Here is a 13,781-nt window from a genome sequence, read left to right as displayed (position 1 = left end):
GAACGTTTTTAACATCGTTTTATCCAGAAAATTCGGTTATGGTTCAAAATCGCTTAATCGAGCAGCTTCTTCTTCTTTGAGAACCCAGAAGCTGTCAAAAAAGCCTCACCGCGAAAATAGATGATAGACGATTACATAGACGGAAAAAATGGGCTTCCGACTATGCTTGGTATGACTATTTTTTTCAAGTTTCCTGTTTATCGCCTACAAATAATTTGCTCCCACCGTAGGCAGATAGGCGAACCGGGCCGTCACATAGGCGGAATGGCCAGCTCTGCCAGTAAATATGTTTTGTTGTTCTAGGACTCACTAGGGGGGTGTCTTCAGAAAAAAAGTAGCCACAGCTGCAGGCCCCTCTGACCACCACCAAATATTCACACCCAGTTAAAGACCAGCGCGAGTGACGCTGGAGGCAAGGTGGGTGAAGTGTCTTGCCCATGGGCACACCGACACAGAGCTCAGACAGAGCGGGATCCAAACAGCGGACCTTTCGGTTACTGGACAACCTGCACTATCTCCTGATCCAAGATCGCACCTTGTTTTGCATTTAATTTGTAAAATCCACAAGTCCTAACAACATAAATTTTACTTAAATTGTGTACCTTCTTGTGCTTCTATCTTGACGCGGCAGTCAACTCAAACATTTTTTTAAAGAATATGTTCTATACAGGCCCACTAGTTGAAACACAGCATTCTCATTAAGATTGTGTTTGTGAGTTAAGCAACAAAATCCATCAGTTTTTAGCCATCTCTGGCGGCGGCCATTTTGTCAGCCGTGATTGGTCGTTCTCTGAGCCCTGAGGGTCTGTGATGTCATTTTCAGTCGACAGAAGTGACAAAATGGCCGCCCCCTGAGATGGCTATAAACTGGTGGATTTTGCTGCTTAACTCATGTTTCAGATTAATCATATTGCCTTGTTTCAACTAGTGGGCATGCATATACCACTTTCTTGAAAAAAATATGTTTGGGTTGACATGCTCTTTAAGCCTATCACAAACGCATCCAGCAACATGCATCCACCACTATTCGCCTGTCTACGCCAACTGAAAAAATTTCAAGGTGACCAGTTCAGGGTGTACCCCACCTACCCTCATGAGGGTAAGCAGTTCAGGAAAATAGATGGCTGGATGGATGGATGGAGAAATTGAGCAATATTGTCAAGTTTGATAAATATCTGGTGTTCCCATCTTCGCGTCTACTCTTGTATTTGCCAAAACGGCGCGCCCGCAATCCCTGTGGTTAATTTTAATGCAAGGCGATTAATAAAGAAGTGGAATGTTCTGTCAAGCGGTGGAGATAGGAATGTGGTGCCTATCAGAAAATACTGCTTTAGATTGTTAAATTACAGTTTGTTATTCTTGAACAAGCATTAACTGATGTGTGGGGATCAGTATTTAGCGGCATTTTCCTTTCTTTATTGAAACACAGTAAGTTACTGTTCTAACATTGGAAATTTACAGCAATCCATAGTTTTATGCTGTTAACGCTGTCCTTGTGAACTGACTGATCTAACTGTTAATTTAAATGCTATGGATGAATATTCAACAGTATTTTACAATTATTATTTAAAAAAAAACAGTAAGATACTGTTATAAATTAATCGTAAATTTGCAAAAATTCATTCCAGTGTATTTAAATCGCTGATATAGAGGGCGCGCCACACAAAATCTTTCCCAGAACACCACATGCAGTATGTAGGGTCTACAACCATACCTACTTTTGCAAAACTTGCACACTTGCGTTCAATTTTAATGAAAGAATATCCATTAGCCTATACCTAATAGACATTACCCTTCATGAAAGGAGTACACTCATACACCAAAGTTTTTCCAGCAGTACTGCATACGTATATGCAACTTGCATGTGCCTGTAATGGGAGCACACCAGATGTCAGGACATGACAGAGAGTGATTGAGAGCCCCCCACAGAGGACACAGAGTTCACAATTGACACTATTTTTAACTCTGCAAGACATTTTCCTACTCACAACTGTCTTGTTTACATTCGAGTTGTGCATGGAAGAACAGACAGCCACAGAACGAAGTTCTTGCATATTTCAAACACGAGGCCATGCACTTGTTCAAAAGGATCAAACTGCACTTTTAAACAACACTGAGGACTTCAAACATGGATATTTTCAAGCAACAGAAAGTTGAAGATTTCTATGAAATTGGGGAAGAGTTGGGAAGGTAATGTGCAAACTGTTTTGCATGGGTAAACGTTATTGGGATTGTTTGTTGTTGTTGAGATTAATCTTAGTGAATAATAATTGATGGTCACTCTGGACGTAAGTGTTTACAAAATAGATTCATTCTGAGATTATGTTATCGCTAACACATTGATATTTGGTTACATTGAAGTTAGTTTTATTGGCTTTTGGTTAATCTGAACTAGTGTTCTGGCATTTGAAATCAACAATTTAGCCTTGCATCATGTTTTATTCCCTTGCTGTACGCGCATAGCCAGACGTGATGACAAACACTCAAATGAAAGCAGCAACCTAAATGAGACGCATGGTAACCGAGCTTGTCTTTTTGACATGGTAACGATCTAAAGCCGACGTTTTCAAGGAATGCTGTTCTTTGCTTTTTACTCCATGCCCATTGGTTTTTGTTTGCCATAATATCAATTGTTTTTAGTGTTTTATACTGTACTTTCACATCCAATCTTCCTCTGAAAACCTAGTGCAACATGCTATTTTCCTTGGTTCAGGTTCACTATATTGTCAGGTGACAGGAGACAACTGCTTGTCAGCCTGCTTTTTAAAGGAGTGTTCTATCTTTAGATGCACACTATCTCTGCTGTCAGACTGGCTGCAGATAGGGAAGTAGTTTGTTCACTTGCAACCACTCATTTCAACACAAGAAGTCAAATTTAGAACTTACTTAGAATCTACTAATAATGACAAAACAATACCTTACTTAATGTCAGCACATTAAATCAGTGATCATAGAGCAATAACTAATTAGGGAAAATCAATTTATTCATTTTCAACTGCTTATCCAGGCAGGGTCATGTATGAGCTGGAGCCAACCCTTGCCGATTTGGGGTGTGAAGTGGGTTACCCCTTGGACTGCCCAAACAGCAGTCATTCATGGGTTGAGTCAGGAAGGGCATCTGAAGGGAGGAGACAAAAGTCACAAAAAACAATAACCGGACAATATGCTTTCTTCTCAGGAATTAAGTACTCCCTGCCATTCACTCAATCGTGAATATCGATTTTCTGCTGTGATGTCGTGAGAGGTAAATCAGGGCACGGTGGTTCTCTTGACACAGAATGTTCCACCAAAAAAAAAAAGGCTGATTTACTTTCATTCCAGCTGGTTGCTTGAATTATAACATAAATCCAACAAGGAGCCAAATGTGCCCATAAATTATCGATGCTCCAACAAAAGTCTTTTTATAACTTGAACATAACCTTCCTTCAAGTTGAGTGATCACTTCCTCTTCGTCACTTCAGCGCTCTTCTATACCTGACTTCCAATGTGGAAGTTTGGTTGAACAGGCAACTATTTATTTATTTTTTTTTTTTTTTTAAATAACATACATAATGTAGGCAGTATTTTGTCATGGAATAAAAATATATAATTTCAGGAATTTTCCACCACCTTACATAATATTGTGTGTTGACGAGTTTTTCCACAAATAACACAGAAAAATATGAATAGTTGAATTCATGAATGCTGGAAAGAATTCTCCGAACCCCTTCAAAAAACCCAAGAAAAGCAGTTTATAAGATTGGGGAAAATTTGAAGAAAAAGAATTGTATATTTGAAAATGTATATATTCAATATGTGAATCCATGGGTGCCGAACCGCAAGTATGCGAGGGTCCATTGTATATTGACATCATTAAACACGTATTGTTGTGCTTGTAGTTTGTGGGTGTGTATGTGCTGTGTAATACAGAGAGGTGTTTCTGATACAGTATTTTGGTGTCCTCGTGTAGCTAAAGAGTAAAAATATTGGAAACAGCTACATGGTGCAATTCAATTCCACCATTGTAACAACACTCACAATAATAAACATACAGTACATACTGTCAAATGAACAGAGGTGTCAAAACCAGGTCCAGAAAATAAAAATCCAACCATAATTCAACTTACATGTGCTTCTACTCAAGCAGCAGGTAAATGAGCTCGTTTGAGTAGAAGCACCTGTGGCAAAAGCCAGACTGTGGCACGTTTTTAACTTTCTGGACCTGGATTTGACATGTTTGCAAATGAATATTCGAATGACTTTTCCAATCAAAACTGTGCATTATTAACTTAAAAAAAATAGTGTACATCACAAGGTTATTATAGTTACAATATACAAATACAAAAACTTCCGAAATAACTAAAATAAAAAAATGTTCGTGACTAAAACAAGAATGCTTTTAAAAAACAAAAACTAACTGAAACGACATCTTATATTTATAAAACTAACTAATTATAACAAAAATGTATTTTGTTTTAGTCTTTGTCAGTTAATATCATACATGAGCTTTTGACATATATATATATCCATCCATCCATTATCTATACCGCTTACGCTCCTATACGAGGGTCGCGGGGTGCAGGAGCCTATCCCAGCCTGAACTGGTTGCCAGTCAATCAGAGGGCAGGCAGAGACAAACAAACATTTGCATTCACAATCACACCTAGGGGCAATTTAGAGTGTTCAATTAACCTACCATGCATGTGTTTGGAATGTGGGAGGAAACGAGATTCCCCGGAGAAAACCCACGCAGGCACTGGGAGAACATGCAACTCCACACAGGAAGGCCGGGGCTGGATTCAAACCCACGACCTCTGAACTGTTAGGTGGACGTGCTAACCAGTCGCCCATGTATATTTATATATATAGATATATATATATATATATTGTATATTTAATTTTCATATATTTATTTCTGTATTCCTGTACGTCCGTACAGAAGAAGGAAGGTCAAACCATCGTTTGAGAATTGAATTCTAGTATACTTTATTACACAACACTTCGTGACAATTTGTTTTGTTTTTTTAACATGGACTCGACAAAGACTCCATATTTAAAAAAAAAAAAAAAAGACGAAATTAATTCTAAAACTGATAAAAGCTAAACTAAAACAGAATTTTTGAAACAATACAAAAGGATAAAAACTAACAAACATGCTCTAAAAACAAATGAAAATGAATGAAATGACATTCATCTTGGATTTTAAGATGTTCACCAACAAAACTAAATTTCTGGTTAAAGAAAGTACTGTTGTACTCACCTGTAAATATTATCTCTGGTAGAGTGAGTGAGTGAGTGAGTGAGTGACTGACTGACTGAGTGAGTGAGTGACTGACTGACTGACAGACTGACTGACTGACTGAAGGTTTTATATCATATAAATGCAGTATTGATTAATGAATTACTGAATTATATGGAATGTCTTTTTTTTCATTTCATTTTATCCATCCATCATCGATACCGCTTATCCTCACAAGGGTCGCGGGGCGTGCTGGAGCCTATCCCAGCTGTCTTCGGGCAGTAGGCGGGGGACACCCTGAATCGGTTGCCAGCCAATCGCAGGGCACACAAAGACAAACAAACATCCGCACTCACAATCACACCTAGGGGCAATTTAGAGCGATCAATTAACCTGCCATGCATATTTTTGTAATGTGGGAAGAAACCGGAGTACCCGGAGAAAACCCACGCAGGCACGGGGAGAACATGCAAACTCCACACAGGGAGATCGGGGCCGGGATCGAACCCACGACCTCTGAACTGTGAGGCGGACGTGCTAACCAGTCGACGCCCTTCATTTTATGTATTTATTTTACATTACATTTTTATATTTTTAAATTGAGGTAAATTGTACTGCAAGCAGTGAGTGAAGGTTTTATGTCATATAAATGCCATATTAGATTAGAGATTATTGAATTGTGTAGTATGGCCTTTTTAATTGATGTATATTTTACTATTTATATTGTACCGCATGATGTGGAAGAGCACAACTGGGGACTGGAGTTGACAATTAGCTAAAGCATCACATCAACTGCAAGCTTGTAACCAGGGACGCACTGGGACTTTATATAACTTTGAAATATTCTTCGACAGCCGGGTGTGGGGACGGTGCGTCCGCCGGCCTTCACGCTCCTGAATGTAATCGTTGACGTGGGACAGTGGGTGTCATACAGCGGACATCACACAAGAAAAGTTCATCTGTGATGGGTGTGGCACACCTGATTCAAATGATCAGGTCATCAGCAAGCTCTTGAGAAGCCTGATAACGATCCTGATCATTTTAACAGGTGTGTTACAGCAGGGAGAGATTGAAAACCTGCAGGGCAGGTGCCCTCGAGGACCGGAGTTGGTGACCCCAAGGCGGAAAGACTGGATCACAAGCTTGACCTCTATGACGTTGGTATGCTCAGAAGTGGGCCCAGAAGCAAGGCACTAACACTTAGAAAGATGTCCACTACTCAGTCTGTCACTAATGGCATGTGCTCACTAAAATGGGTTCAGTAAAGTGACTTTTTACATAATGCATGTACAAACCCATCCATCCATCCATTATCTGTACCGCTTCTCCTCACAAGGGTCGCGGGGCGTGCTGGAGCCTATCCCAGCTGTCTTTGGGCAGTAGGCGGGGGACACCCTGAACTGGTTGCCAGCCAATCGCAGGGCACACAGAGACAAACATCCGCGCTCACAATCACACCTAGGGGCAATTTAGACAGTCCAATCAACTTACCATGCATGTTTTTGGAATGTGGGAGGAAACCGGAGTGCCCGGAGAAAACCCACGCAGGCACGGGGAGAACATGCAAACTCCACACAGGGAGGCCGGAGCCGGGATCGAACCCACGACCTCTGAACTGTGAGGCGGACGTGCTAACCAGTCGACCACCGTGCCGCCCGCATGTACAAACCATTTAATTCAAATATAGAATAATATTTCTTCTACTTATTGTGTTTTAGTGGACAGTTTGCCATTGTGAAGCAATGCAGAGAGAAAAATACAGGACAAGAATTTGCTGCCAAATTCATCAAGAAGCGGCAAAGCATCGCCAGCTCTCGGGGTGTTCGGCTGGAAGAGATACAACGTGAGGTGGAGATTCTACAGAAGATTCAGCACCAAAATATTGTCACTCTACACGATGTCTACGAGAACCGCACTGATGTGGTTCTCATTCTGGAGTTGTGAGTGACTCATTACTTTTTACAATATTTTGTTAATTTTCTGGGAATTATTCATGTAATGTGCACACAAGGAGTCAAGCGTGGATTTGTAAAATACACTAAATACCTTAGGAAATTGCAGCAAAAATGTTTGCTTCAGCCATTTAGAAATATTGTAACTATGTACTCCATAAACCCATGTAAACCATTCAGGGCCAAATTCACTAAAGGACTGCATGGCGCTAACTGGTAAAAATGGAACAAACATCAAGCATCTGAATCACAAAGCATGCGCTGGTGGTGAAATGCATCACAAACTGCGCTGCCAAGCAGAATGTGTCTCTGCGCGCCGGTGTTAATTGCGCATATTTAAATGAGGTAATTTCCCACCTCTACGCAAATGAGCCTCATTTATAAACGTCTAATTCACTAACAGCCACACGCAGTTTGAGTCCCGGCAGTTTCACCTCCTCGGCGAGGACCCCAACGTCACACGCAGGTGCCACAATGACATGTGTACACTGTTGTTTTTATTTCCAATCATCACGCTATGTGTATGTGTGTCTGTTGTTTTTATTTGAAATTTTTCTTTATTTGGCTGCGTGTCTGCTTGTGCGACGCCTACGTGTTACATGAAAATGATGTCCGATGTACATTCTTTGTGAAGTGTTTTAGAAAAAGAAATAAATAAAAGGTATATACTAAACACTGAAAATAATTATGATATTGTCTTACTTTACTTACTTTCATCGAAACATCATCGCAAAAAATAGAGCGTCTAAAGACGGTCTACAGACATAAGACGGATTAATAATCATGGTCTTCTGATTATGCTTAGTCCATCTATTTTAAAATTTTTCCGGTCATTCGTCAACTGTCACCAAAGTGACAGTCATCTCCCGCAGTCCTTGCTTATGTGCCCAATGCACAGACAACTAAAGCAGACTCCATGCTATTTCAGAAATGTGATCTTTTCTTTACGCACTCGCTTTCCCAATAGAGAACACAACTCCAATGCATGTTCAACATTGCAGTATAGACAAGTTCCTTTGTCCAATAAGACTCATTCCTTCTTCACTTTGGTCTTTTCATCAATCAAAGTCACTGTAGTTGCAAAGGTGCTTCCTTGATTTCGTATGGAATGCTGATGTGTGCTTTTACTGCGGCCTTTAATTGGCATTATTTTATATTGTTGCCAAATATAGGGGCTGCTGCGATTCTTACGAATCACGAACAACCATTCACGCTCACAATCATACCTAGGGACAATTTAGAGCGTTCAATCAACTTACCATGCATGTTTTTGGAATGTGGGAGGAACCCAGAGTACCCGGAGAAAACCCACGCAGGCACAGGGAGAACATGCAAACTCCACACTGGAAGGCCGGGGCCGGATTCGAACCCACGACCTCTGCACTGTGAGGCGGATGTGCCGCCAACTCGGGTTTAAATAGTTAAACATTGTTTTTTAAATAGTTAAAAATTGTTTCACCCACAAATTAAAAAAAAAACAGTCACACAAGGAAGGTTGAAGACAGTTAGATTGGCCATTTCTGCCAATGAGGTGTACCTTTTTTTTTTTTTTTCAGGGAGTTGGCCCTGGACTGTCCTCCAAGAGAGGGTAATTCAATTGTGAATAGGGTATTGAGCTCAGCTGCATTAAAACAATTATGTGAACCACTAGACTACCAATAGCTATTCTTCAAAAATACTGACAATACAAATGGAAAGAATTATTTTTTTATGCTAATTGCATGTGCTTCAGCAATGATAACTAATTATGAACAGATTTATATTTCCGTTTTATATCACACCACTGTTACCTCACATGGGGGAAAATAGATAAATAAATACAGAGAGGCAATTACAGCAATCAAAAGCAAAACACAGCCACAGTTGTCCCACTTCCAGTACACTTGTGAATTGTGAATTGATACAGCTTTCCTTTGTTCTTCAAGTCACTTATCATTAGTTCCCTGTGCTATATTCCCGATCCCGATGGATAATCTGCATTAAGTGACCACAAGTCATTTCAAAGTCATTTATCCAGTAAATGGAAAAAATACAAAACGTACCGGTAGTCAGCTAAATGCTAAACGTCTGTATTCCAGGGTCTCTGGAGGTGAGCTGTTTGACTTTTTGGCCCAGAAAGAGTCTCTAAGTGAGGACGAGGCAACCCAGTTCATCAAGCAAATCCTTGAGGGTGTGAACTATCTCCACTCCAGAAAAATAGCCCACTTTGATCTCAAGGTGTGTCCTGAAAAGATATCCCATGCTACAAAAAAAAAAAAAAAAACCACACAAAAAAACAAACAGCATAGACCAGCATGGTTTTGTTGTGTTTTTATGTTGGTCTTGCTGATGTCCCCAGCATGTCAGTCTTGCTCATTGGCTTTTGCTCAGTTGGTAGAGCAGGTTGCATAGTGACTGACGGTTTAGGTGTTCAAATCTTTGCTGCTGTTCTTGCTAGTGACACCAGCACGCTGCTGTTGCCCTTTTACTAGCTGGTGACACCATCAAGACCAAGACCAACACAAAAACACAACAAAACCATGCCGATCTATCCTGTTTTTGTTTTTTGTGTTTTTTTTATCAGGGTACCATGCACTTTTACCCTTTGTACTATTAAACTACTGTATTTAGTCAGTACTTTTAGCTTGCTCAAGAAAGGAAACTGTTTAAAACAATGTGGGAGCAAGAGTTAACAGAGGTTTGACAGTCGATTAAAGATAAGGCATATTCGTGACATGATTTTTCATCATCCACAGTAATTTAAAATAGAAATGGTACTTTACATAATTTCAGAACAGCTAGGCTTGCGTAAAAGCAATTGATTCTGGTACTTGAGGCCAGTTGTAGTACACCACGATCGGCCTACAGTACAGTCAATGCAGTTTGTAGCGGGGCTATCGGTAGCGCAGTGGTTCACACTGATGCCTTTGTCGTTACTGGTCGATGCCCGTCACTCAGCCCTGTGATTGATCATCAGTGCAGGGCCTGTACAGTATAGTTATTTCTTATTGATCTGCTGTGTTTTTAAAAAAAAAAATATTTTTTAAACATAATCAAGAGTTTTCAAGCTTGAATGTTCATTACTGTACACTACAAAATACTTTAGCAGTGCAATTTGATTAATTTGTCATTTGTTTTTCTTCAGCCTGAAAACATCATGCTGTTGGAGAAGAATGTACCACTGCCGAGGATTAAACTCATTGATTTTGGTCTTGCCCACAAAATTGAAGCTGGAGTGGAGTTCAAAAACATCTTTGGAACACCTGAGTTTGTTGGTAAGACTGATTATGTGCTCATTAGTGTTAACCAGAATGTTGTGTTCTGCTACTTTAACCGTAATTGTTTGTATCATTTTCTTTTTCAAAGCACCTGAGATTGTCAACTATGAGCCGTTGGGTTTGGAAGCAGACATGTGGAGCATTGGTGTCATAACCTACATTCTGCAAGTGAACCGTGATAAACAGTATACAGTCGACTCCGCATACTCGTGATTTGGCACCCGCGGATTCAGATATTCGCAGATATTTTTTGTCCAGATTTTTTCATTTGTTGTTTTTGTTCATTCTTCCGGGATTTATTTCCCCACATTTCGCCCCCGGTTGTCCTACAAAACGCATACTGAATTTTTGGTGTTTTTTGAAGAATTTCTGGGGGGTGCCCAATGCATTTCAATGGACGTCAATTATACTGTCACGTGAGGATCGGGATTTGGACCCATTCACAGATATGACACGGAAGCTGAAGAGTAAAAAGTCTTTTTCAAGAAAAAATACAAAGTAACAACAGAGATCAGCACTGGAAGAGAGTTTGCATCCTCACTCTAAGAAGGTTTGACGTACTGACAATGTGTCACTGTTTAACTCAGTTTTAAACTGTAAGACTTAAGGCCTATATGACATCATAAAGGCCAAAGCATAAAAGGACCATAGCAACTGCAGAGCAACTGATACATCACGTAAACAACCAGTCATAACATATACAATTATATGTACTACAGATCCACTTTTTGCGGTCCTTTGCCCCTGTGATTAGTGAGGGTCGACTGTACTTTAATTCACTTCACACATTTTTTGCCTCAAACAGAAAAACAAAATGAATGTGTCTCGATATTATATTCCAGGTTAAGTGGTGCTTCTCCTTTCCTTGGGGAGACTAAACAGGACACACTGAAGAACATTTCAGCCATAAACTATGAGTTTGATGAGGAGTTCTTCTGCAACACCAGTGAACTAGCCAAAAATTTCATCAGTCACTTGCTGGAGAGGGACAAAAAGTAAGAGCTTGGTTAATGATGTTCTAGGCAGGCTGTATAAACTAAAAATGCAATGATTTGATTTAGGTGTATTTTTTCATTACAGGAAAAGACTGACAATTCAAGATGCTCTTAATCACCCATGGATCAAGGTAATGTGAATTGCTCATCTTCGATGTGTCTGAAAACTACAGACACAGTGTTCGACTCCAAAAACTGATATTATTGGTCAGAAGTATTGCTTGTAATTGACACAAATTTAAACAAAAACATGTTTTTACAAATGGCACCTTTTATGAGGGTCTAATTAAACACGTACTATCTGTTCTTTAAACCCTCAAGTCCAATGAGCGCAAGGAGGAAAATAAAGGCCAAGAGCCGCAGAAACGAGAGAGGCGCCAGCTCAAGACAAAGCGTCTGAGGGAGTACACCATTAAGTCCCACTCAAGCATGCCACCGAACAACACCTATGTCAACTTTGAGCGCTTTGCCCAGGTGGTGGAGGACATTGATCAAATGGAACGCTCGTTCATGAGCTTGGCAGCATCCCATGATTCTCTGCAAGAAGATATTGATGCCATGGTCTCTATATACAATGAGAAAGAGGCCTGGTACAAGGAGGAGAGTGAAGGAGTGCGCCACGAGCTCTCGCAAATCCGCTACGAGTTCCGTAAGGCGGAGTCCTTGAAGAGAAATCTACAAGACGAAATGCAATCTTTTAGCTCCAGCCTCAGTGGCATCAGCAGCCGCTACCAGGAGAGACAGAACCACTTTGATGCACTCAACCAAGAACTCAGCAATGAGCTGACATGGCTACAGGAGGTGATGGGTTCATTTCCCACCGATGGGGGTGGTGGTGGTTACCCCGATGGCAACTTCACCACCGTCTTCAATAACGAGGTAAATGAAGCCCTGAAGGAATTGCTGAACCGCTCCTGTGGAGGAGAGTTGCTGTCTGGGATCAATCTGGACTTAACCGAAGCTGGGCAACATTGATAGATGAGCATTATTTGGAGTTTCTGTATGAATGTATAATACATTTATGATGGTATCATTGGTATGTTGTAATTGCTGCACTGCATGGTAAACTGGATAAGATTGCTTCCCTCCAGAAGGCCTCTTCCAAATATTGTAGGACAATTAATGTCTCTGGACCTACTGTCCATTACATTTTGGTGTCTGTTGTTGAAACTTGCCTTTCCCCACATATTTCTTGACAGATCCTAAATCTGGCATGACAGGAGTACAACACTATAACGTTCATAGTCACAGTGGCGATAATGTATGTTCCTGTCTTAAAGGGGAATCAACCCAAACATTTTTTTTTTCATGTGTGCATATGTTCTATGCAGGCCGACTAGTTGAAACAAGGCAATATGATTACTATTAAATATGAGTTAAGCTGCAAAATCAACACCTTTTTAGCTATCTCAGGGAGATAGCAACAGCTCACCTGTTTTCTGAAGCTGAGCTATGATTGGTCGTTATCTCAGCCCTAAGGGTGTGTGATGTTATTTTCAGTCGACAGAAGTGACAAAATAGCCGCTCCCCAGAGATGGACAAAAACAGGTGGATTTTGCTGCTCAACTCGTATTCCACAAACACAATATTACCCAGTAATCAGAACCGTGTTGCAAGTAGTGGGCCAGCATAGAAGCTATTCTTAAAAAAAGGTTTGGGTTGACTTAAGCTTTAAAAACTGTGTAAAGCTGTCTATGATATTGTAATGCAGTTAACCTGTTAGTAAGCCTAAGAATGTACACTGGATCTTTGTTTTAGCTTTTCCTAGCCTAGGTTTGGTCAGTGAATGAAATGCGTCTACGTGAGTAATGTTTATGGTCATGAGACTGATTGTTCAATTATTCTTGTATGGTACACGCAGCTCACTGCATGGACATTGCTAAAACGCTGTATGTGCCAGAGCTAATGGCCAGAACAACGGTGTATCATCCTGACAACCATCAGCTGTGATAGTAACTTTATTGTTACTGAAGGCAAGTAAAATTCACGAAAGAAGATCCTTTGTCGTGTGACTCTGTCTACCCACACACCGCCATTGCACCGAAAGGTACAAGCACAACAATATCCATTCCAAGAGATATATCAAATATCCTGTCTAGATATTCAGTTTGGATTGACACTGTTAAAAGAGCCATTCATTTAAAGTCAATCCAATTTTTTTTTTTTCAAGAATATGTTCTATGCAAGCCCACTAGTTGAAACAAGGTATTCTGATTAATATTACGTTTGTGGAATATGAGTTAAGCAGGAAAATCTAGCCATCTCAGGGAGCGGCCATTTAGTCAATTCTGTCAACTGGAAATGACATCACAGTTGCTCAGGGCTCAGAGAACGACCAATCATGGCTCAGCTTCAGAAA

General features: G+C 40.3%; 1 protein-coding gene across 1 annotated transcript; it reads left to right on the top strand.

Annotated features, from left to right (window-relative positions):
* The first annotated feature begins 2,119 nt into the window (after positions 1–2,119).
* dapk2a (death-associated protein kinase 2a) lies at positions 2,120–13,419 on the top strand. The gene is made up of 8 exons (XM_086025546.1): positions 2,120–2,190; positions 6,937–7,158; positions 9,249–9,387; positions 10,295–10,424; positions 10,516–10,591; positions 11,270–11,422; positions 11,508–11,553; positions 11,744–13,419. The coding sequence occupies exons 1-8, from the start codon at positions 2,129–2,131 to the stop codon at positions 12,395–12,397; spliced, it is 1,482 nt and encodes a 493-aa protein (XP_085881672.1). The 5' UTR covers positions 2,120–2,128; the 3' UTR covers positions 12,398–13,419.
* Positions 13,420–13,781: the final 362 nt, after the last annotated feature.

The sequence above is a fragment of the Filicampus tigris genome, chromosome 3, assembly GCF_054856515.1.
Source record: "Filicampus tigris isolate MCC_2025a chromosome 3, RoL_Ftig_1.0, whole genome shotgun sequence".
Classification (NCBI taxonomy): Eukaryota; Metazoa; Chordata; class Actinopteri; order Syngnathiformes; family Syngnathidae; genus Filicampus; species Filicampus tigris.
Note: the sequence above shows the minus strand (reverse complement) of the source record. Positions and strands in the feature narration are given on the sequence as shown.

Coding starts and splice junctions, on each gene's coding strand:
- dapk2a (XM_086025546.1), top strand. CDS start 2,129: ATGGATATTTTCAAGCAACAGAAAGTTGAAGATTTCTATGAAATTGGG. Junction 2,191..6,936: donor ATTGGGGAAGAGTTGGGAAG/GTAATGTGCAAA, acceptor ATTGTGTTTTAG/TGGACAGTTTGCCATTGTGA. Junction 11,554..11,743: donor TTAATCACCCATGGATCAAG/GTAATGTGAATT, acceptor TAAACCCTCAAG/TCCAATGAGCGCAAGGAGGA.